The 24,349-nt window shown below is 46.5% G+C and overlaps 1 protein-coding gene across 6 annotated transcripts in view; it reads right to left on the bottom strand.

The window, feature by feature from the left end:
* CLSTN2 (calsyntenin 2) overlaps positions 1-24,349 on the bottom strand; it is a 647,841-nt gene that overhangs the window by 51,141 nt on the left and 572,351 nt on the right. For all 6 annotated transcript variants that reach the window (XM_027584719.2, XM_027584723.2, XM_027584720.2 and 3 more), the window contains one exon: positions 12,270-12,432. In XM_027584719.2, the coding sequence (XP_027440520.2) occupies positions 12,270-12,432 (163 nt within the window). The remainder of the gene's footprint in view (positions 1-12,269; positions 12,433-24,349) is intronic.

The following is a 24,349-nucleotide window of genomic DNA, read 5'->3' as shown; positions in this document are numbered from 1 at the left end:
CATCTCCCTGAAACCCTGGGGGCTCCCTAGGGCCCTGGTCTGACACAGTCAGCAGGCTTCCTGACTTGCTCGCAAGGACAGCGGGGTTCTAGTCCCTGCGTGGGTGGGCCTAGTTTAGAGGTCCAGGGGGCGAAGTGGGTGTGAGTGTACAACTTTTATAATGGATCAGTAAAACTTGAATTTTTGTTGTTAAGAAATGGATGAACAGGAAATCTAAGGAAAAGGGCAAATTAATTCATCTTTTAAATCATCTTCTCCCGTGACAAGACCCAGGCAGAGACAAGGAACCTGGAATTTGCCGAAAGGCAGCCCTGAGAGGGTGTGCTTGCATCCTGAGACCACCGTGACTCGGAGCGCAGAGGTGAAGGCAAGGCGTGTGTGACGGCCGCGGAGGGGAAGAGCACTGTTCTGTGATGCCAGGTCCATCCTCACCGCCAAAGCCTTTCTCTACAATTAAGATACATGCTGGAGGCTGTACTGGCAACATTTCTTAAGTGTAAATGAAGTCTCCTTTTTTTCTTAATTACTGGAAAAAACACCAGTGAAAATGAAGTCCCACTGATTACTTTGGCTTTCAAATTCACTAACAGGACCGAGCAGGCTAATTGGGGCTGCGGAGCTCTGCCCAGCAACAGCGCCAGAGCCCGTTCCTGGGAGCATCCACCAAGCAGCTGCTATCAAATTATTTCCTATCCGCATTGTGAAACCCCAGTTGGAAATTTCACAAATGGGAACTTGTTTCCTTGCCAACCTCAGAAGCACCTCAGAAGCTCTCCACAATTGCAGGCCCAGAGGCAATTAGAGGCTCTCCCATCGGGCTTACAATATGCATGTAAGTGGCCTGAAGAAAGTTAGGAATATGCCAAATAAGGGCTGCATCGTGGGCTGTCAATATCACAGAAAGGTTTTCTTCCAAGACAAAGCCTGGCTCCAGGGAGGATGTGAGTCTTCATGCGAATCCAAGCTCCCTCACAAGGCAGTCTGGTGTCTTATGGTCACAACTGGTCGCAACTCCTCCCAGTCCCTGTACCTCCCAGTGACAGGGCACGGTGCACAGACCTCTGTGAAGTTTCCCTACTGTTGCCTGCCTTATCTTCCTGCTGACCTCTCACCTATCCTAGAAAGCCCAAGTTTCAAGCTTCTTAAGGATTGTCTCCTTTGCTGAAAATTTACCGGTATATTATCTTTCCTCTCAGGGAAGATACCCAAATCTCCATGGCCTGAAAGACTGTGTGATCAGGGGCCTGCCTACAGCGTCTTCCGATACTCGTCTTCTGACTGGCTATTCTCCCGCCGCACTGATCTTCCTTCTGACCTGCAGATGGACCCAGGAGAGCAGGGTCCGTGTGGGAGGGTTCATCCTGGGGAAGGGGAGAAACGTCCGTGCACGCGAGGAGCCACGGGGAGGCTGGAGTCACAGAGCATACCATGCTCGCCATGTGGGGCTTAGGTGCAAGGAGCAGAGAGGGGATGGAGGAGGGCACCAGCAGATGGTTTCCCATGGATACATTTATTCAAGTGAAACATGCCAAGCATGCTCCACGTACCTATCACCTCTTCCTTACAATGACAAGGGAGGTATTAGCCTGGTTTTATAGATGAGAAAGTAGTTGCTCTGGGAAGTTGCAGATTCTGCTGGGTCCATACAGCTAGGAAGTGGCAGGATGGGGGTTTGACTCACATTCAAAATTTTCTGACTCTAGAGGCGGAGCAAGATGGCGGAGGAGTAGGAGACCTAGATTTCGTCTGGTCTCAGGAATTCAGCTGAATAGGGATCAAACCATTCTGAACACCTACGAACTCAACAGGAGATCGAACAGGAGAGTAGCAACAACTCTCTGAACAGAGAAGCGACCACTTACTGGAAGGTAGGGCTTGCGGAGAAGTGAATCCGAGGCGATATTCGGGAGGATAGACGGCGGGGGAGGGGCCTCCGCCGGCCGCTTCTGGCAAGTGCTAGAGCCGCGGAGCACAAAATCGGACCTTTTAGAAGTCGGCTCCGCTGAGGGACGTCGCTGCAGTGGCTAAACGGGGGGTGGAACCCTCGCGGGACAGTGTGGACTCAGGACCCTTGGGGTCACAGAGATACCGGGGTGCCTGAGTGCAGCAGAGCTCCCAGGTATCAGAGCAGGGAAACCGGCTGCAGATACGGAGCAGAGTCGCGGGTTCTCAGCTCGGGGTTGCCATAAACTGTGATCTGCGGCCCAGTCGGGGCACGGCTCCCCCAGCAGGGACCCAACAAGCAGCAGATCCGGGGAGACTCCCCTTCCTTCCCGGGGAGGAGCGGTGCGGGAACGCACTGCAGGGATCTGCTGGGTTTGGAGACTCCGCGCGGGGTCGGGTGCCAGAGAGAGCAACGCTCGGTCACAGGCCGGGTGAGCACGGAGTGCGGCCAGAGACCGGGGACACGGAAGTGACTGCTTTTCTCTGGGGGCACACTGAGGAGCGGGGCCCCGAGTTCTCAGCTCCTTCAAGTGGAGATTGGGAGGCCACCATTTCTGCCCTGGGCCTCCAAAGCTGTACCGAGAGCTTGCAGGGAACAAAAGCTCCTGAGAGCAAACCGGAGCAGCTTCCTTAGCCCGGACCGACAAGGGCGGGGCAATTCCGCCTCCGGCAAAGACATTTGGGAACCACGGCAACAGGCCCCTCCCCCCAGAAGATCAGCACAAACAGCCAGCAAGCCAAGACCAAGTTGATCGATCAAGGAGAATAGGAGAACTCCAGCGCTAGGGGAATACTGCACATAGATTCATGGCTTTTTTTTTTTTCTTTTTTTTTCCATGATTCATTATTTCATCAAAGTTAATTTTTGTTGACTGTTTTTTTTTTTTATTTTTCTTTTTCCCTTTTTCAACCAACATCTTATAAATCCCTTTTTTAAAAAAAAAAAAAAACATTTTTTATTTTTCATTTTTAGAGTCATATTTTATCCCTTCATAGTAGTTACCCTTATTTTTGGCATATATATATAAGTTGTTCTCTCTTTAAAATTTTGAGGTACAGTTTCTTCTAACAGATCAAAATATACCCTAAATCACTAGTGTATGGCTTTGTTCTAGTCTCCTGCCTGATCACATTCTCTCCCTTTTTCCTTTTTTTTTTTTTCTTATATCTTCTTTCTTTTTTCAAACAACTTATCTTACCAAGTCCTTTTATAAAATCTTTTATAATTTTCATCTTTACAGTCATCTTCCATCCCTTTATTGTATCAACCCTTATTTTGTACATATATGTCTTTCTTCCTTTAAAATTTTAGGAGGCACTTTTTTCTAACAGACCAAAATACGCCCAAAATCTAGTGTGTGGCACTGATCTATGCACTAGCCTGATCATATTTGATCATATTCTGCCTTTTTTGTATTGTTTTGTTTTAGTTTTTATCTTTTTTTTTTTTTTCTTTTTCTCTTTCTTTTTTCTTTCTTTCCCTTTCTTTTCCCCTGGTGTCAAGTCTTTTCTGATTTGTATACAGTATATTTGCTGGGGACGTTGTTAACCTGTTAGCATTTTGTTCTCACATTCATCTATTCTCCTCTGGACAAAATGACAAGACGAAAGAAATCACCTCAGCAAAAAGAACAAGAGGTAGTACCGTCAGCCAGGGACCTACTCAACACCGATATTAGTACGATGTCGGACCTAGAGTTCAGAATCATGATTTTAAAGATACTAGCTGGGCTTGAAAAAAGCGTGGAAGTTATTAGAGAAACCCTTTCTGGAGAAATAAAAGAACTAAAATCTAACCAAATCGAAATCAAAAAGGCTATTGATGAGGTGCAATCAAAAATGGGGGCACTAAATGCTAGGATAAATGAGGCAGAAGAGAGAATCAGCGATATAGAAGACCAAATGATGGAAAATAAAGAGGCTGAGAAAAAGAGAGAGAAACAACTACAGGATCACGAGGGCAGAATTCGAGAGATAAGTGATATGATAAGACGAAACAACATTAGAATAATTGGGATCCCAGAAGAAGAAGAGAGAGAGAGAGGGGCAGAAGGTATATTGGAGCAAATTATAGCAGAGAACTTCCCTAATGTGAGGAAGGAAACAGGCATTAAAATCCAGGAGGCACAAAGAACCCCTCTCAAAATCAATAATAATAGGTCAACACCCCGACATCTAATAGTAAAACTTACGAGTCTCAGAGACAAAGAGAAGATCCTGAAAGCAGCTCGGGAGAAGAGATATGTAACCTACAATGGTAGAAACATTAGATTGGCAACAGACCTATCCACAGAGACCTGGCAGGCCAGAAAGGACTGGCAAGATATCTTCAGAGCACTAAACGAGAAAAATATGCAGCCAAGAATACTATATCCAGCTAGGCTATCATTGAAAATAGAAGGAGAGATAAAAAGCTTCCAGAACAAACAAAAACTAAAGGAATTTGCAAACACGAAACCAGCCCTCCAAGAAATATTGAGAGGGGTCCTCTAAGCAAAGAAAGAACCTAAAAGCAGCAAAGAGCAGAAACGAACACAGACAACAGACAGTTAACAGTCACCTTACAGGTAATACAATGACACTAAATTCATACCTTTCAATAGTTACCCTGAATGTAAATGGGCTAAATGCCCCAATCAAAAGACACAGGCTATCAGATTGGATTAAAAAACAAGACCCATCAATATGCTGTCTGCAAGAGACTCATTTTAGACCCAAAGACACCCCCAGATTGAAAGTGAGGGGGTGGAAAACCATTTACCATGCTAATGGACACCAAAAGAAAGCTGGGGTGGCAATCCTTATATCAGACAAACTAGATTTTAAAACAAAGACTGTAATAAGAGATGAGGAAGGACACTATATCCTACTTAAAGGGTCTATCCAACAAGAAGATCTAACAATTGTAAATATCTATGCCCCGAACATGGGAGCAGCCAATTATATAAGGCAATTAATAACAAAAGCAAAGAAACACATTGATAACAATACAATAATAGTGGGGGACTTTAACACCCCCCTGACTGAAATGGACAGATCATCTAAGCAAAAGATCAACAAGGAAATAAAGACTTTAAATGACACACTGGACCAAATGGACTTCACAGACATATTCAGAACATTCCATCCCAAAGCAAAGGAATACACATTCTTCTCTAGTGCCCATGGAACATTCTCCAGAATTGATCACATCCTAGGTCACAAATCAGGTCTCAATCGGTACCAAAAGATTGGGATCATTCCCTGCATATTTTCAGACCACAATGCTTTGAAACTAGAACTCAACCACAAGAGGAAAGTCGGAAAGAACTCAAATACATGGAGGCTAAAGAGCATCCTACTAAAGAATGAATGGGTCAACCAAGAAATCAAAGAAGAATTAAAAAAATTCCTGGAAACCAATGAAAATGAAAACACAACTGTTCAAAATCTTTGGGATACAGCAAAGGCAGTCCTGAGAGGAAAGTATATAGCAATACAAGCCTTTCTCAAGAAACAAGAGAGGTCTCAAATACACAACCTAACCCTACACCTAAAGGAGCTGGAGAAAGAACAGCAAATAAAACCTAAACCCAGCAGGAGAAGAGAAATCATAAAGATCAGAGCAGAAATCAATGAACTAGAAACCAAAAGAACAGTAGAACAGATCAACGAAACTAGGAGCTGGTTCTTTGAAAGAATTAACAAGATTGATAAACCCCTAGCCAGACTGATCAAAAAGAAAAGAGAAATGACCCAAATCAACAAAATCATGAATGAAAGAGGAGAGATCACAACCAACACCAAAGAAATACAAACAATTATAAGAACATATTATGAGCAACTCTATGCCAACAAATTAGATAACCTGGAAGAAATGGGTGCATTCCTAGAGACGTATCAACTACCAAAATTGAACCAGGAAGAAATAGAAAACCTGAACAGACCTATAACCACTAAGGAAATTGAAGCAGTCATCAAAAATCTCCCAAGAAACAAAAGCCCAGGGCCAGATGGCTTCCCAGGGGAATTCTATCAGACATTTCAAGAAGAATTAATACCTATTCTCCTGAAACTGTTCCAAAAAATAGAAATGGAAGGGAAACTTCCAAACTCATTTTATGAGGCCAGCATTACCTTGATCCCAAAACCAGACAAAGACCCCATCAAAAAAGAGAATTACAGACCAATATCCTTGATGAACATGGATGCAAAAATTCTCACCAAAATACTAGCCAATAGGATCCAACAGTACATTAAAAGGATTATTCACCAGGACCAAGTGGGATTTATTCCTGGGCTGCAAGGCTGGTTCAACATCCGCAAATCAATCAATGTGATACAATACATTAACAAAAGAAAGAGCAAGAATCATATGATCCTCTCAATAGATGCAGAAAAAGCATTTGACAAAGTACAACATCCTTTCTTGATCAAAACTCTTCAGAGTATAGGGATAGAGGGTACATACCTCAATATCATAAAAGCCATCTATGAAAAACCTACAGCGAATATCATTCTCAATGGGGAAAGGCTGAGAGCTTTTCCCCTAAGGTCAGGAACGCGGCAGGGATGTCCACTATCACCACTGCTATTCAACATAGTATTAGAAGTCCTAGCCACAGCAATCAGACAACAAAAAGAAATCAAAGGCATCCAAATCGGCAAAGAGGAAGTCAAACTCTCACTCTTTGCAGATGATAGGATACTGTATGTGGAAAACCCAAAAGACTCCACCCCAAAACTGCTAGAACTCATACAGGAATTCAGTAAAGTAGCAGGATATAAAATCAATGCACAGAAATCAGTGGCATTCCTATACACCAACAACAAGACAGAAGAGAGACAAATCAAGGAGTCTATCCCATTTACAATTGCACCCAAAACCATTAGATACCTAGGAATAAATCTAACCAAAGAGGCAAAGGATCTGTACTCAGAAAACTATAAAATACTCATGAAAGAAATCGAAGAAGACACAAAGAAATGGAAAAACGTTCCATGCTCATGGATTGGGAGAATCAACATTGTGAAGATGTCAATGCTACCTAGAGCAATCTACACATTCAATGCAATCCCCATCAAAATACCATCCACTTTTTTCAAAGAAATGGAACAAATAATCCTAAAATTTGTATGGAACCAGAAGAGACCCCGAATAGCCAGAGGAATACTGAAAAAGAAAAGCAAAGCTGGCGGCATCACAATTCCGGACTTCCAGCTCTATTACAAAGCTGTCATCATCAAGACAGTATGGTACTGGCACAAAAACAGACACATAGATCAATGGAACAGAATCGAGAGCCCAGAAATGGACCCTCAACTCTATGGTCAACTTATCTTTGACAAAGCAGGAAAGAATGTCCAATGGCAAAAAAACAGTCTCTTCAACAAATGGTGTTGGGAAAATTGGACAGCCACATGCAGAAGAATGAAACTGGACCATTTCCTTACACCACACACAAAAATAGACTCCAAATGGTTGAAAGACCTAAACGTGAGACAGGAGTCCATCCAAATCCTAAAAGAGAACACAGGTAGCAACCTTTTCGACCTTAGCCGCAGCAACTTCTTCCTAGAAACATCGCCAAAGGCACGGGAAGCCAGGGCAAAAATGAACTATTGGGATTTCATCAAGATAAAAAGCTTTTGCACAGCAAAAGAAACAGTCCACAAAACCAAAAGACAACCAACAGAATGGGAGAAAATATTTGCAAATGACATATCAGATAAAGGGCTAGTATCCAAAATCTATAAAGAACTTATCAAACTCAACACCCAAAGAACAAATAATCCAATCAAGAAATGGGCAGAAGACATGAACAGACATTTCTCCAAAGAAGACATCCAAATGGCCAACAGGCACATGAAAAAGTGCTCAACATCGCTCGGCATCAGGGAAATCCAAATCAAAACCTCAATGAGATACCACCTCACACCCGTTAGAATGGCTAAAATTAACAAGTCAGGGAACGACAGATGTTGGCGGGGATGTGGAGAAAGGGGAACCCTCCTACACTGTTGGTGGGAATGCAAGCTGGTGCAACCCCTCTGGAAAACAGTATGGAGGTTCCTCAAACAGTTGAAATTAGAGCTACCGTTCGATCCAGCAATTGCACTACTGGGTATTTACCACAAAGACACAAATGTAGGGACCCGAAGGGGTACGTGTACCCCAATGTTTATAGCGGCAATGTCCACCATAGCCAAACTGTGGAAAGAGCCAAGATGCCCATCGACAGATGAATGGATAAAGAAGAAGTGGTATATATACACAATGGAATATTATGCAGCCATCAAAAGGAATGAGATCTTGCCATTTGCAACGACATGGATGGAACTGGAGGGTGTTATGCTGAGTGAAATAAGTCAATCAGAGAAAGACATGTATCACATGACCTCACTGATATGAGGAATTCTTAATCTCAGGAAAGAAACTGAGTGTTACTGGAGTGGTGGGGGGTGGGAGGGATGGGGTGGCTGGGTGATAGATATTGGGGAGGGTATGTGCTACGGTGAGCGCTGTGAATTGTGCAAGACTGTTGAATCACAGTTCTGTACTTCTGAAACAAATAACGCAACATATTTTAAGAAAAAAGAAAAAGAAGAAGATAACAGGAGAGGAAGAAAAGGGGAGTATGTCAGAGGGGGAGACGAACCATGAGAGATGATGGACTCTGAAAAACAAACTGAGGGTTCTAGAGGGGAGGGGGGTAGGGGGATGGGTTAGCCTGGTGATGGGTATTGAGGAGGGCACGTTCTGCATGGAGCACTGGGTGTTATGAACAAACAATGAATCATGGAACACTGCACCAAAAACTAATGATGTAATATATGGTGATTAACATAACAATAAAAAAATTAAAAAAAAAATTTTTCTGACTCTAAAGCCTAAACTCTTTTTCCTTGGGTCACTTAAGGAAGCATATAGCAAGGGATTGCAAGTGGAATGCAGGGTTGCTATGGGTTCATTCCAGAGTTGGCAGATGTGTCAGAAGGTTTATGCATCAGCTCCTGCATTTTCCCAAACACATAATGACATCAACGGAATGATCAACCAGCAATGCGGGAATAAGTCACAGTGAGGAGTAGACAGGCTTTGAAGACCTGGGGTCAGGCAGGTTTGGCTGGGTGACCTATGGTCAGCTACTTCACCTTTGAAAGCCTCAGGTTCTTTATCTACACGTTGGGACTCCTAGCTCTTTCTCACAGGACTGTCCGTAAATACCCAGGTCGGAAAAGGGCCTGCTTGCAACACTGGCTCTTGAAGTTCCACCCAGGAAATGAATCAGGCACTTCCACGCACATTTAATTGGCCAAAGCAAGTCATTTGACCACACCTGCCAGCATCTCTCTGGGAAGGGGGCAGAAATACTCGGTGGTGAACACCCTTGCAGGCACTTTCTCCCACATTCTTTTAAAATAAACCTACGATGGGGCGCCTGGATGGGTTAAATGTCTGCCTTCGGCTCAAGTCATGATCTCAGGGTCCTGGGATCAAGCCCCGCATCAGGCTCCCTGCTCAGCCCTCTCCCTCTGTTGCCCCCACCCGCTCCGTGCTCTCTCTCACTCCCTCTCCTGTTCTCTCTCAAATAAATAAATACAAAAAATCTTTAAAAAATTATTAAAAAAATAAAATAAACCTATGCTTTGGTTTAATGTTTTAAAAGCATTTTTGTGAAATAGCTTTTAAATAAATTGTTATCAGATATAGTATTAGTGCTGTTATTTATGGAGTGATGCCACCATCTTTAGATGTGGCCTAGGAGAATATTGAGAAGGAAACACCTCCCAGAAAATGGAGTCAGGGGTGACAAAGAACACTCCCCACCTTAGGGTAGGGGCCCTTAAAGCATCTGCCCAGAGGGATTTCAGAATTGCTAGTGACCAAAGACTGCTGTGTTTCTCCAATTCTTCCTCTTAGTGGAAATGTTCTCTGGTTATCCTGCCTTTTCCCACTGTTCCACTGTTGCACTGTGTGTATGTGTGTGTGTGTGTGTGTGTGTGTGTGTGTGAGTGTGTGTAGGGGGTGATGGTTGTGGTGACAGCAGATATCTCTCCCTGTTCATGTATAGGTCTTCAGATCAAGTGGAGTCACATCTGGTCCTGAGGAAGAGAGCCACCTATGCCTCTCAGGCTGATGGAGAGATCATCAGGAATCACTCAGAGGATCTGGGCACTGAGCTTGGAGCCAATAACAGGTGGCATTTTGCGTTGCCTCATTTAGGGAAGGGTGGTTGTGTTCTTTATGTGGGAAGGACAGTCAAATATCTGTTGACTAAGTGGACAGACCATGGTGCTCATCAGTGTTGTTCATAAAATATTTTCAGTTTTTCTTCCAGACACATTGGAGATTTTTACTTCCCTGCCTTCTTGGAGTTAGGTGCGGACATATGAATTGGTTTGGCCAATAAAATGTGAGTAAAAATGATTGGTGTCACTCATAGGTCAAAGCTGTAAGGGCTCACGCACCACTCATCATGCTTTCTTTTTCCTCTTTCGTAGTACGAAGCAACGTGGCTGCTCTGTCTGCTTGGGTGCCAGACTGAGGAAAGAGCAGAGAAGAGCCCCCACTGATCTGCAGTGAATATAAACTGAAAATTATCTTAAGTACCTGAGAATTGGGGCTTGATTGTCACTGCAGCACAACTTAGCCTATGGTAACTGATTCTAAGAGGTCATCTTAATTCTTTATAAAAGCACTTTTTATTTTGGTGGGACTGTTTCCCCACCTAGAGGACATGCAATTGGGCGGCAGTGGTTATAACTGGCCTTGTAGAGGTGGGCGCAGGTTTCCACTAGAGGCTGGGGGGACAGGGATCCTGATGTGGTCTCTGAGGGCCTCTAAGGGAAGTGTCATGGTGAGGTTCCTAGTGAGGACAGCACAGGGCCCCCTAACTTATGGGCGGCATCCAGGCTATGTCCCAAAATATCCACAGGCTGGCTGTGGTGTCCGGCTGAGGCACTGAGCCATAGGAGAGGGCCAGCACGGTGTCCAGTGACTAGTGATTCCTGCGCAATCTCTGAATCAGTGGCTTGCTACACTAATTAGTTTCATGGACTCTCTCCAGATGACAGTCTCCCTTTTCTGAATTCCTGGGGGAATTCAGCAATAGTGATGAAGCTCTTACCAAGTTCTATTGAAACGTTCAATGAACTTTTCAGTATCATGTGACATATGTCAGATGTCGTCAGTGACCCCAGCTCAAAAATACATTCTCTTCCCTTGCCTCATTTGTGCTTTATTCCTTCCTCGGTTTTGTAGCCATAGTGCCCCCAGGCTGTGCTACATGTGCATCTTTCCATCTTATCTTGCGTGGTGCGGTCCAGCACCCACTCTTTGTCTCAACCCAGTGGGGTCTATATGTCCCCTAGCTCACTCTTTGGTCAGCTGGTTCTCTGAAGGCGTGTTCTTATTCCACAGCCCACCTCTCCCCTTAGCTTCGCGTGGTGAATGGTCAAAGTCACACATCTCAGTAACTTTCAAAGAATCCGTCACCATGAGGTTGGGTCATGTCAGAGTACTAATCTGCTTATATGGGAAGCATTTTTCTTCCCCTCTGTTCTTTCATTGGTATTTCAAAGCACCCCAGCTTTTAAGGGAGCAAAAACAAAGATTCCAACAGATCTGAGTGCAAGACAGAAAGGTGAAATGTATGTTCAAAGAGCTGATTTTCCTGCTTCTAAAGAGGAGATTAGCCTTCCAGTTTGGAGATTGGAGGAGAAACAGCAGCAGAGGAACTGAGGAGGGGGCGGAGACCTTCTAGTGGAAAGGCAACTCTGTGGAAAGGAGTCTCTGTCCTTAGTGAGTGGGGAAGGGGCTCAGAGCTGAGCTGAGCTTGACAGTGGCCTCCCATGGCCTCATGCCGATAGACAACACAACCCCCACAGCCCTACATATTTGTAAGCTCCCCGAGCAGAGGGCTGGGGGCTTGGACAACTTGTGTGGGGATAAAAGGAGATCCTTTGCTCCAGATTAGCACTTTATAATAAAGTCAAATGGCAATTTTGATATGGGATTCTACATTCAGCCTTTTCTGTGTAGACGGCCCCAGTTTGAAATCAGAGAAGGTTCCAGAATGGTAAAAGGCACTAACAATTCAGAGGCAACCATGAAACTGCTCATGTTGATCTAAAATCAAAATCTGGTCTCAAGTCAAGTGCTTATTTTTACACAAGTTTAGTGTCTGGATTAGTCCTTATTTTTATAGGTCCTGTTTTATTAGTAAGGGGTAGTAAATTTTCTAGGCCCATTCTCACATCATTTGCTTTTCCCTTTTCTCTCTCAGTACCTTTCATGGGCTGTACACAGATGGGCCAGGGAGAAGGGCTTGACGCAGAGTTACCTTGCCAACAAGCGCCGACCGTAAGTTGCATGGCTATGTGAGATGGATGAATGGGCCAGTCGTTGGTCACCAGATAGGGTTCATATGTTGCTCCATCCATGTATAAGGTAACTACAGGAAACTCCACATTGATGACGTAGTAATGCCATTCTTTGTCACATATCTAATGAAAAGAAAGAGAAGCAACACTTAAAATTGAATATGCAATGAAACCTCAAACAGGCTTTTATTCTGATTATGAAAGGGAGAGAAGACATTTTTGGGTCAAAAGTTCTTATTGCGAAGAACTCAATGAATATAATGGTTGCTATAAGTGAGGTTAGAAAAGCTCACATCAGACTTGATGGGGCAAACCATGGGGTAGAGGAACACCAGAGAATCCAATCATCAGACAAGTATCTTGGTCACGTAATTCACAGCTGTTGAGCCCGGCCAGGTCTCAGTGGACAGGGTGGGTGACAGCTTAAATCTGCTTTGTATAAAATTTTTCTTAGTTCTTTAGTAGAGAAAAAAGTTAAATTGAAATTATTTTCCTAAGCTTGGGGATAGGTGAGGCTAGAAAAAGAAAGATACTAGGTTGAAAGTAGAAATGAAGGTGGGAATAGAGAAGGGAAGGAGGAAGGGAAAGAGAAAGATGAAAATGGGAGAGAATTAGGGGCTAGGAAAGAGCAAGACAGAAGGCGAAGAACAGGGGACGAGGAAGGAGGATGGAGTGCAGAAGGGCAGGAACGCCCGATTCCTTCGTCTCAGGAGCAACAGAGGAGTGACCCCAGGGCCCCTTCAACTCAAGCAAAATGCATTCTGAGAAAGACAGTCTTCCCGAGGGGATTCACCTGCACCCTACTCTGGAGGACATGGGGAGGCAGAGAAGGACCATAAATGGTCCTCCTGGCCTGGACAGGTACAGAGCTCTCTTACACTTCTGGCCTCTCGCAACTTTTGTGCCCAAGATCTTAGTGCCCAAGGTCTTAGGGCTGGTAACCAAAACCCAACCTTAATGGATGGGTAGAGACACTGGGGGCTAGAATGGAGTCATAACCCCTGACCTCAAGGAGCTGAACTCCCACCGCACAGTCCAAAATAGAAACCAAGACAAAATAGATACCAAGTGGGCCTTGGGAAGGGAGACAGGAAGGTGGCCAAGTGGGAGAATGGTGCCCCTTCTCTCATCCCTTAAGCCAGGGCCTTGGGAGTCATGTTCGACCTTCTCCATACTCCCACTCCCTCAAATTCCTCTGCACTCTGTGGAGCCCACCTCTGAAATGTCTCTCACTGCATCCTCGTCTCCATTGCCCCTGCCATCTGTGTCAGTGAGGACAGATGAGTTCTGCCTGAGGGTGACTCTAAGGTGAGGGCATCAGAGCCCTTCCTACATCCCATTCTGGGTTAAATGTGCTGTTTCTCATGAATAGATAACAGGGATGCTCAATGATCTTTTCCTTTTCCTTTTGGAATAGGACTTTTGGCCTTAATGTTCTTTTTATATTGTCCTGTCTCATGTTTCAGAAAATTGCTCCTTTTGAAGCCCATTAGCCTGATAAAGCCTGATGAATATTTTAGGGGCCCTTGGACGGTAATCAGGAGGTGTCCAAGCAAGTATTTCCCAAATCCTTTTACACCCCACTACATGTACAGCTCAGTACCTGCTTCTGAGGTCCTAACCAAGTTTACATGCCTCTGGCTACATGCCTGAGACCAGATGCTGGGCTGGGGCAGGCTCCTGGGCTGACCCAGTGGTGTGGGAGTGGCACACAGGAAGACCTGGAGACGGAGTCTAGGGGTAGTGGAAGAGTGGGGAACTAAGGAGGAGGCATCAAAATCCAAGCAGGCCCATCCAGTGCACCTTGGACTTGAAGTCTGCCATCAAGAATAGGCAGGCAGCACACTCCAGAACGTGGAAGATGGCCCACATCCTGGGGATGGTCTCTGAGGCAATGGAGAAATCCCTGGCCAGTCCCCGGGTGGGGTAGGAGCAGGTGGCAGAGCTGTGACCCTGACTGCACCCCATGCCCTTTGCAATGTAGGCAGAGCACGAGAGTCAACCAGGCAGTGCTGGGCGGCTCCCCTGTCCTGGCCTCCGTACCACCCTCTGCGCCGCTCTCCTCTCAGGCATGCCTGCCATTTTGAATCCGTGTGCTGGCTGACTCTACAGCACTCCACACCTGCGGACGCTGGGTGGAGAATGATCCTCTGGCTCGCTTCCTTTCACGACACTTACAACATTTTTGTAGCGCAATTCAAAAAATTCCAAGGAAGAAAGACAAAAATTCCATGACTAACCATAGCCATAACCCCTTTCAACATGGCAATCTTTTCCTAGGTGTTGCCTCCAGGGTTTTCTGAAATGTGCTTCATGAGCAGCAGTCCCTAGGATGCCCTGCATAAAAACAGTGACCCTGTATACTGAGCCTAGTTTTTTTTTTTTTTTATTTCCCACTTTATTTGCCTATACAAGGCTTCCAGTAGCATCAAAGTATATGCCTATAATAACTTTCCAACCTTGTTGGAAAATGGAACTTTTCTATTCATAGCATTCCTATAAGCATCCTGTGAAACAGTGGGGGAAGGTCAGTTTGGATCACACTGGGTCTACAATTTGAAAGTTCGCTAGATTCACTTAATGTCAGCATTAAAATGCCTTTACCAACTTCAGTTTTGATGGCTGTATAAGATGGATATACTACACTATATTTAAATATTCCCTTATTATCAGGTATTAGTTATGTAACAGCAATATAAAAGATACTGTAACATAATGCTGTATTTCTTTATGCATAAATATTTGTCTGCATTTCTGATTACATCTTTGGGAAAGATTCATGGAAGTAGAACTACTGGGCCAAAGGGTGAAGAGACTATTTTTTAAAGATTTTATTTATTTGCTTGACAGAGAGATAGAGCCAGAGAGCACAAGCGGAGCGAATGGCAGAAGGAGAGGGAGAAGCAGACTCCCTGCTGAGCAAGGAGCTGGTTGTGGGACTCGATCCCAGGACCCTTGGATCATGACCTGAGCCGAAGGCAGACGCTTAAACCACCTGAACCACCCGGGTGCCCAGGTTGAAGGTATTTTGAAGGCTCCTGATACACACTGTCAATTTTTGTTTTTCTGCAGAAGTTTGTGCCTATTTATTCTCTGGCCCGCAGACTATAAGAGTGCTCATGAGTTGTACCCTTACCACATGGAGTATTAAAATATAGAATCCTGGCAATTTGAAAGGGGATACATTTTATCTCATTTTAAAATGGTTCATAAAAGACGGCAAGATTTATATTCTCCAAGGTTGAAAGGGAGGGTCTTCTGGGAGTGGGAAGCAGCCTTAGCTAGATTCACAGGCAGGAATGCTGGGGAGCTTCCTCAGGTAGCTCCTACTTGGGCATCTAAACAGGCTTTTAGCTTAGACTAGGCTTATGCCTGCAGACTTCTCACACCAAGTAATCTACGATGGCAGCTAAAGGAAATGCCTAGTTAGGGTTTCACTCATGTGGATCTATGATCGGAAGAGACCCACATTAGCCCTCTGCTAGAATTGGAGGGACAAACTGTAATTGAAAAATGATCAAGCCAGGAGTCAGCAGAAATTAATGTGTCCATGCAGTGGCTCAACCATGAAAGAAGGAAATTAGGCAAAGCGACCTTTCCTGGTGTCGGGGGTGGGGGGGGAGAGAAGAACTTGAATTCCTGCCTGTTCATGAATCACTGGCGGACGCAGTTGGCACCAAGCCTGTCCACTGCCATCCGCTGAGGCGACGCCCAGGGCCTCCACTGGGCCAGAGACACTTTTCTCCCTGGACACGTGCAGCTGTGTGCCCAGGGTGGGCGGCTGCAGCTGCTATTCAGCCGGCAAGTGACCCAGAGACCAGAGACCCAGGGACGTGTGATGAGCAGGGACAATGCCAAGGGGGGCCTGAACTGGCAGGAGGCTGGTACTCCAGGGTGAGTCAGGGGCCATGGAAGCCTCCCATGAGAGGGGAGGTGGAAATCAGGCTGCTGACTCGTTGGTTGGTCCAAATATCCTTTAAAGTGTCAGCCCCTAGCACATAACAGGTGGGAGGGAAATGTATCTCACGTTGAATAGCTGCATTCAAAATACCGGATTTCCTGGAAAAACCAGCTCCGAACTTGCAATGTGGCCCTTCAAAGGTTATCTGCCCTTGGAGGCGGGAAAGAAGGGCAGACACAGAGCGCGGAGGGGCCGGGCGGGGTTGGGAAAGGCAAGGCTGGGAGATGAGGCCACAGGACTAGGGCTGCTTTCATCCTGCAGCCGGCAGGAGGAGGAGGAGGATGGTAGTCATCACAACAATCAATCCTGGACCGTGCTTCTCCGTTTTAAAGCAGCTTTTCCTATCCCTTATGCTACGGGATCTCTGCCGCAACCCTCCACAGGAGGAGGGCCAGTCCTGTCTCAGGCACCTTTAGAAGATAAAGCAAGAGAAATGACATGGTTTCTGATCTCAAGGAGTGTATGTCAGGAGTTCGATGTCACCCCACTTGGCTTCCACACTCAGCCTCTTGTGTGTCCATTTCATGCACAACCAGTGGCTCAGCTTCGCACACTCACTGCCAAATCAGGGTCTGGAGCAGACACTTTTCTCCTGAGTGATGGACTTGCGTGTCAGATTGTCCCCGCACGGCCCACCTGACATGCTACGGGCACTCAGACTTACCGTGTCCCACGCGGAGCCCATCTCCCACGCTCCAGCTTCCCCCGGCCCCGTCCTGTCCCTGCCTCAGCAAGTGCTCCTCATCCCAGAAGCCTGGACGTGGCTTTAGCCTACCTCCCTCTTCCCCGCCCTCCGGCCAGTGTGCTGCCAATTCCGGACGTGCCTCTCTCGCCCATCCTCATTCCTTGACCCTTACTCCCACTCAGAATTTACAACACGTACTGGAGGGGGGAGATTGAGGAGGTGCGTTCCTATGGGCTCGTGCAAGATGGAGAAAGGGGAGAGGCCCATCTGCAGCAGGGGGATGGCAAGAAAGCTCCCGCGTGAGCGTGGGTGGGGCCAAGCCTGCAGCCTGCTGTGAGCGGCCGCGCTGGGGGCAGGCACAGAGAGGCAGCAAGGAGGGCTCCCAGGAGGCAGTCTGTGGGGGATGGGCCAGCTGTCACACATGCTTTAGGAACTTCTGGGCAATCGTGTTCTGGACTTTGGGAAAATAACTGAACCTTTTAAATCCTGACTTTAAATCCTCAGGTTGATGAGAGTACCTACCTCATAGGGTTATTGTGTGAATTGAGCTAAAATAAAGCCTATACCATGCTGAGCACATATTTTCAGCGTGAGCAGATATGGAATGAGATGCTGCATAAAACAAAGCAACAACAATAACAAAATAACACAGAAATAAGAGAGTTAGAAAGAGAAGTCCTTAGGTACAAAAAGCAAACAAACAACAACCAAAAAGAAATTGAATGGCTGCTGAGGGGCTAGGGCCCATCCTTTCAGCCGTGGTTTCAGAGCAGCTGGGAGAGAGGAATGAAGACTCAGGTTGGCCACACGGAGAAACTTGAGGCTGACAGGGCTGCATAAAGGCTGCAGTTGCAGAGGGACAGTCTGAAGCCTGTGACCTGGGACAATGGGAGGAAGCCAGACAAGGGCTCTGGAACAAGTCACCTCAGAGACGTTACACCTCCAAGCCTGCTCTGTGCACGTGCATCGGCTCCAAATGTACACAGCCTGGCCCGTGTAGAAATCCAGAACTCAGAAATGAACTTAACAATGCATCTGCCAAGTGTTTAGGCCCTCCTGAAAAGACATCCTCAAAATCTATTGACAGAGATGTGTCCATCACCTGCCGAGGGCTTGGGCAGAACAATTGCTGTGGGCCTCGAGCTCAGAGTTAAAATTTACAGAACAAAGAGGAGGCAATCCTTTGTGTGCGAGAGAAAAAGCGGACAAAACAAATGATCAAAAACCCATGTTTTGGGAACCACAGAAAATGGAGCTATTAGAAAGGAAATAGGGGAAGGCAGGTTTGAAAGAGAATCAAAGAAAAATTCCAGAAATAAAAGACACAATTATTGAACTAAAAATAAATCAAGAATACTGACAATGGAATTAGAGAAATGGGTGATAGATGAGATTAGAGAAAAATGAGAATTTGATAAAGCAATGAAGAGGTATGGATTCTATGGATGATCACAGGACACATTCCAGTGGAGAGCCTGACAGATGTGTGTCGGGAGGGAGCCGGTGGGGGGCAGGGAGACAGCAGTGGGGTGGGGCTCCTGAGGACCTCAAGTGCCACGCAAAGCATGCACTACCTTATTGTAGTGCCTTACGTTCTAGAAAGCCATTGTTTACTTCCACCGCCTTCTCATGTGTTAAATCAGATGACAGTGGACACACAGAGCTCCACAGCCCTCTGCCCCCCCAGGATATATTTGAAGGGTAGGTCAAAACTGAACTTCCTTTCCTGAAGTGGACAGTGATTGAACCAGGAGGGTTGAAACCATGCAAATCTGGTTTGCACTGGGAACTTGCAAGACCTTCTGGCCTCAGGTTTTAGTTTGGAAAGCTGCGGTTTTGGTTAGTGCCAAGACCAACCTCATGCCAAAGCAAAGACACCACTCTTATTTGCAAATCTCTCCAGAACGGTGCCTGCACTTCCGAACTGGCTGGGAGGAGTGCAGTGTGTTTTCTGCAGAAGGTGATGAGGACAGCTCAGAAAGCACCCACTGGGCCTTCTGTCAAAAAGCAATTGCTGACTCAGGGCAGCAGAGCACAGGGGAACAGGAAACATGAAAGGTAGCTTGTGTCAAAGAGACCACCCCCTTTGCAGTTTGCTTGAGCAACGTTTGGGCAAATCCCCAAAACAATCCTGAAAAACTGTCCTTCCAGTTTGTGCTTGCACCATGTAAATCATGACTTGTGTGCGCCCAGGATTTAGACTCGTCCACAGGGAGAGAAAACACACCCACTATGCACTGAGGATATGGCTGGTACCCTGGCACCATGCTATGATTTTTGTCTATGTAATCAGCTTCTTGGACCAGCTGCTTAGGCTTCCCCACCGCAGGCTTTAAACAATGCCAATCAGATGGCATTCTTCCCCACCCCTGGACGACACCCTGGGAAGATACCTTAACTTGCAGCTCTTACTGATGGCCTCATTTTCATGTAGTAAAATTGCACTTCAGTTAGTCTCTCATGCAAGCCAAAGCTTCTCTCCCCAGCCTGGGTCTGATCTACAAATTCTGCAAAGCCCCATGGAGGTAGTAGGGTTGGCAGGTTAATGTGGGAGCCAGAAGTCGGGGCAGCACATGTGCCCTCAGTGAAGTGGAGATTGCGCATTCTGAGTGCTCGGTCTCTCCCAGGAGTGAGGAAGAGGAATGGGACCAGCCAGGACAGATGGGGCCCCTCACGAGCCCTCACTCAGGAAAGTGCGAACCTTTCGGGCTTCTTTCCCAACGGGGTGTTTTGTAAAACAGTCCTGCAGGATGGTATCATGAACAATGGTGTCAGGGTCATAATTGGAAAAAACTTCATTTCATGCAGTTAAACAGGTTTCTTTTAGCAAGACCACAGAGCACTGGTTCTCAAAGTGTGGTCCCTGGACCAGCAGCATCAGCACCTCCTAGGGTTATGGACTGAATGTTTGTTTGTGACCTCTCCAAATTCCTATGTTGAAGCTCTAATGCCCACTGGGATGCCATCTGGGGGCGAGGTTTTTGGGAAGTAATTAGGTTTCGATGAGGCCATAAGGGTGGGGGTCCCCTGGTGGGATTAGTGTCCTTATTTATTTTATTTTTTAAAAGATTTATGGGGGGGGGCAGAGGAAGAGGGAGAGAGAGAATCTCAAGCAGACTCCACACTGAGCACCGAGTCTGATGTGGGGCTGGATCTCATGACCCCGAGGATCATGACCTGAGCCGAAATCAAGTCTGATGCTTAACTGACTGAGCCACCCAGGCGCCCCAGGATTAGTGTCCTTATAAGAAGAGGAAGACCAGAGTCCCTCTTTTTTCTCTACCATGTGAGGACACAGGGAGAAGGCGACCAGCTACAAGCCAGGAAGTGGGTTTTCACCAAGAACCAAATCTGCTGGCACCTTGATCTTGGACCTCTCAGCCTCCAAATTGAGAAATACATGTCTGTTGTTTAAACCACCCAATCTATGGTATTTTGTTATAGCAGCCCGAGCTCAGACACCTAGGAACTTGTTAGAAATGCAGATTCTTAGGCCCTACCCCAGCCGCATTGAACAGGAAACTCAGCAGGTGGGACCCAGCGGTCTGTTTCCAACAGGCCCTCCAAATGTTCAGATAGATCGGTCAAGTTTGAGAACCTTTGCCTCAGAGAATATGCTAATGTGGGCAACAGAATAGTCAGTTTACCAAATCTGTTAACCTCCCTTGTTTTCCTGTTAGGTACCTAAGAATATTGCCTGAAACAAAAAAATCTCAGAAGACGCATGCTGTGAAATTCATTCCGTTTGTTGAACACATATTACCGAGTGCCCGCTATGCCCCAGACACTTTCCTGGCACTGGGAATGTGACAGTGAACAAAGCAGGAAGATTTCTGCCAGTCCCGCTTTCCAGCATTTGTATTAGTCTCTCCCCTGCCCCGCCCTCCATCCCTCCCACCCCCTGAAGAGGCTTGCCTACTTCTGTTCACATGTTCCCTGCGGCTCTTCCTCTTGGGCATGAGGATTCCCTCGCCCCAAAAGCAAAAGGCCTCTCGTAAGCCTGCCAAGCTTTCTTCCTCCTCCTCAGTTTTTGCTTCGAGGATGTGCCATAGAATTCAACCGGGGATATTTTCCTCGTGCATTTACGGGACAGCTGACGTCTGTCAGGGCCCCAGGGCGCGGACTGGAGCTGGGGAGGCAGGCCAGGAAGCACTGAGTCTTAAATTTGACAATTAGGAAAGGGATTATTTCTCCTCAGGTGTTCTCTCCCTGATCACAATCAATTGCACAAAGACCAAGCAGATCGCTTGCCCAGAGAAAGGAATGGTCTCGAAAGCGAGACACTTTATTTTGGGGCTGAGGTGGGTGCCCCCTCCTACAGAAGACTGTGAACTTCTCGAGGTACAGTATGAGGGGCATGATGGTCACTCAACAATCAGCTCTTACAGACCAAGTGATCGACTGAACGAATGCACGATTATAGTAAATGCCAGCGACACCGGACATGGATGCTCTAGAAAAGGGGGACACGGGGGCCCAGCTCAGGAAGCTAGAGCCTGGTTCTGGGGATAAGGCCATATCTGGGTCAAATACTTAGAATTCTGACAAGTTCCCCAGCATGGCAGTCCAAGAGAAAGGGTTGAGCAGGTTCAGCACACATGGAGGGTTCTGGACAGAAGATGAGGCAAAGGAAGGAGGGTGAGGGTCATCAGATACAGGTGGGTCTAGAGAAGACCCTGACTAGGGGTTGTGAAGGCCTCCTCACCTGCCTCTGGCTTCAGGACCCATCCTGGGGGTATCAGCATCTCTGTGCATTCCCACCGAGATGGCTTCGAAGTGAGTCAGCTTGGGGGAGATTTCATCTGTACCCTCTAACCTGGGCTGGGGCCTGGGGCAATTTTCTTAAACCTTCTGAAACTTAAACTTGATTTAATTTCTTCATCTGTAAAATGGTTAAAACACCTGTGTTGCAGGAAGGTTTGATTGTTTAGTCAATGGATATTTATTGGTAGCAATTATAGATCAGGGATTATTCTAGGTGTTGAGTATAGAAAGTGGGCAAAACCAGAAGCAGCTCCTTCCTTAAGGGAATAGATGAAAAATAGAACACTCACGTGAATAATGTAATGTTCTATCTGAAAGAAATACCATGCAGGGGAGGTGCAAGATGCCATATGAGCTCGTAGTTGGGAGATCTGACCTGTTTGTGGAGATGAAGAAGTGAGGGTGAAGGAAAGGAGGTAGGAGAATGGGCCGATGTGAGTGAGAATGTTCAAGGAGGAGGGAACAGCACAGACAATGGCCCTGAGGCTGGAGCACAGCAGGGGAAGGGAGAGCTTATGATCTGGCTGGGCAGAGGACTTGGCAGAGCAGGTGTCATGGAAGGGTCAGTCTCTGCCCTGCCTTCAGCCCTGCAGCTGCCAGCACCCCTTTGTGTCAACCCCAAACTCCCTCCCCCCAGGTTGATTTTCCTGTCTCCTCAGACTGGGCTCTGCACTGCTCTAAACCTGTGGGGGTGGTGCCCACTCTCCACAGACAAAGTGCCCACCGCTCAGCCTGACCCTAGAGAGGGGCCCTACTATGCTGGGGCTCTGGAGCCAGGTCTCCAGAGTTCATAGTCTGATTTGACCACTTCCTGGCTGTGCGATCTCAGGCGAGTCACATTCCCTCTCTGTGCCTCAGTTCCTTCATCTATAAGATTGAAATAACATGGTAACCAACTCATGGGGTTGTCCCAAGTCCCACACAACACTCAAGGCACATCGGTAATATCACATTTGTTAGTAGCGTGTTAAAAAACTAAAAAGAAACAGGTGAAATTAACTTTAATAATATACTCTAATCGAATATATCCATGTATCATTCAACATGTAATCAATCTTAAAAATTAAGGTATTTTATTTGTATTTATGTTTATATATTTTATCTGTTTTTTCTTGTTAAGTCTTTGCAACGCATTGTGTATGTATGTGTATGACAGCACACCTTGGTTCAAACTGGCCAGATTTCGATTGCTGAACAGACACACATGGCTAGTGACTATCCTGCTGGTCAGGCGAGCCCTTGACTCTGCGATCCATGAGGGCAGGGCCCTGTCTGTACTCCAGGTTCTCCATGAATGCAGATTGCACACATAAAAGCACGGGTGCAAGGAAGAATGGCAGTCATGCTCTGCAAGGCTCCCGTCTGCTCTCCCTTGGTCTCTTCCTCTGTTCCTGGGCACACAGCCCTTCAGCCATGATGGAGATCAAATCCTGGGTACCAAGTGCCAAATGACCTTTCCGAAGTGAGGGTGAGAGGAGCACTCACAGGACCTGGAGCCCCAGAAGGCACCATTAGGAGGGGCCATGTAAAGCAAAAGAGGTGGGGTGGTAAAAATTCAGGTTGGGTCAAGGAGGACAAGTCTCATCCTAGGAGCCCTTGGCCTTCCACCTGTAGGTAAGGGGAGGGAGGAATGGGCAGAAGGAGCATGACTTCTCCCAGTAGGGCTCTCTCAATTTCCTAGGACGTTGGCAGGAGAAGCAAGGATTGGCAGGAGGAATGAAAGGAGGGAATACGTTGGTACAAAATGTTTCTTTCTGTGCTTAATTTCTTTTCTTATTCCTTATTAGACAGATAAGCAGCAGTGAGCAGTCACATATCACCCTCTTCCCCCTCAGGGAGGCCAACATTTGTGGGCCGCTGCAGAAGGGTAGGTGGGGGGGTGGGCAGGAGCCTTGGAACAGCCTGCCAGGCTCAGAGAGTAGCAGGGGCTTGCTTGAGGTGCACAGCTTCCTAGTGGCGGGGCCGGAGCCCAGAACTCCTGTTTCTAGTCCTCAGTGCTTTTGAAAGTTATCTCTTGGCAAAGAGGAGAATACATCATAAGCCCTTTGAGGAGGACCCCAGTATATTAAACAAATAGGTTACTGAGCTGCAGTTAAGTATTAGGTAATGTATTTGCAGAAAATTAATTTTTCATTCTGCCACTCAGAATATTGAGGCTGGCTGTTCATAAATACACAGCCTGACTCCTCCTTGCAAGTTTAAATAAAAAAAAAAAAAAAGAGGACTCTCTCAGTGGATATCTTTAGAGAAACGTATTTATAATTTAGTTGACATATCTCATATCTCAGTGCTGGTGAACAAACCTCCCCTGAATAATTCAAATAATAAATTCTGCCCCTTTGGAAAATTGCATTGCTCCTGAAAGGCATTGGTTAAGTGTTTCCATCTCGGAAGACAGAGCACGCGGCAGCCGGCGAGCAGATCCGGCACCTCAGACCTCCCTCAGGTACCGGCTCCAGAAACCAGCCGTGGCCTCGTGTCTGCCTGCCTGCCCGGGGTGTCTGTTAGCTGTCCCCAGGGGCAGCCGAGAGGTGTGTGCGACTCACACTCGTGCTTCTCGCGCGGATCCTGCTTTGGTGGAATTCGGAGCGCCCGAGTGTAATGAAAGGCCATGGTTCTGCATCATGGCC

This window comes from Zalophus californianus, chromosome 1 (assembly GCF_009762305.2).
Source record: "Zalophus californianus isolate mZalCal1 chromosome 1, mZalCal1.pri.v2, whole genome shotgun sequence".
Lineage (NCBI taxonomy): Eukaryota > Metazoa > Chordata > Mammalia > Carnivora > Otariidae > Zalophus > Zalophus californianus.
This window is presented reverse-complemented; position numbering and strand designations above follow the sequence as displayed.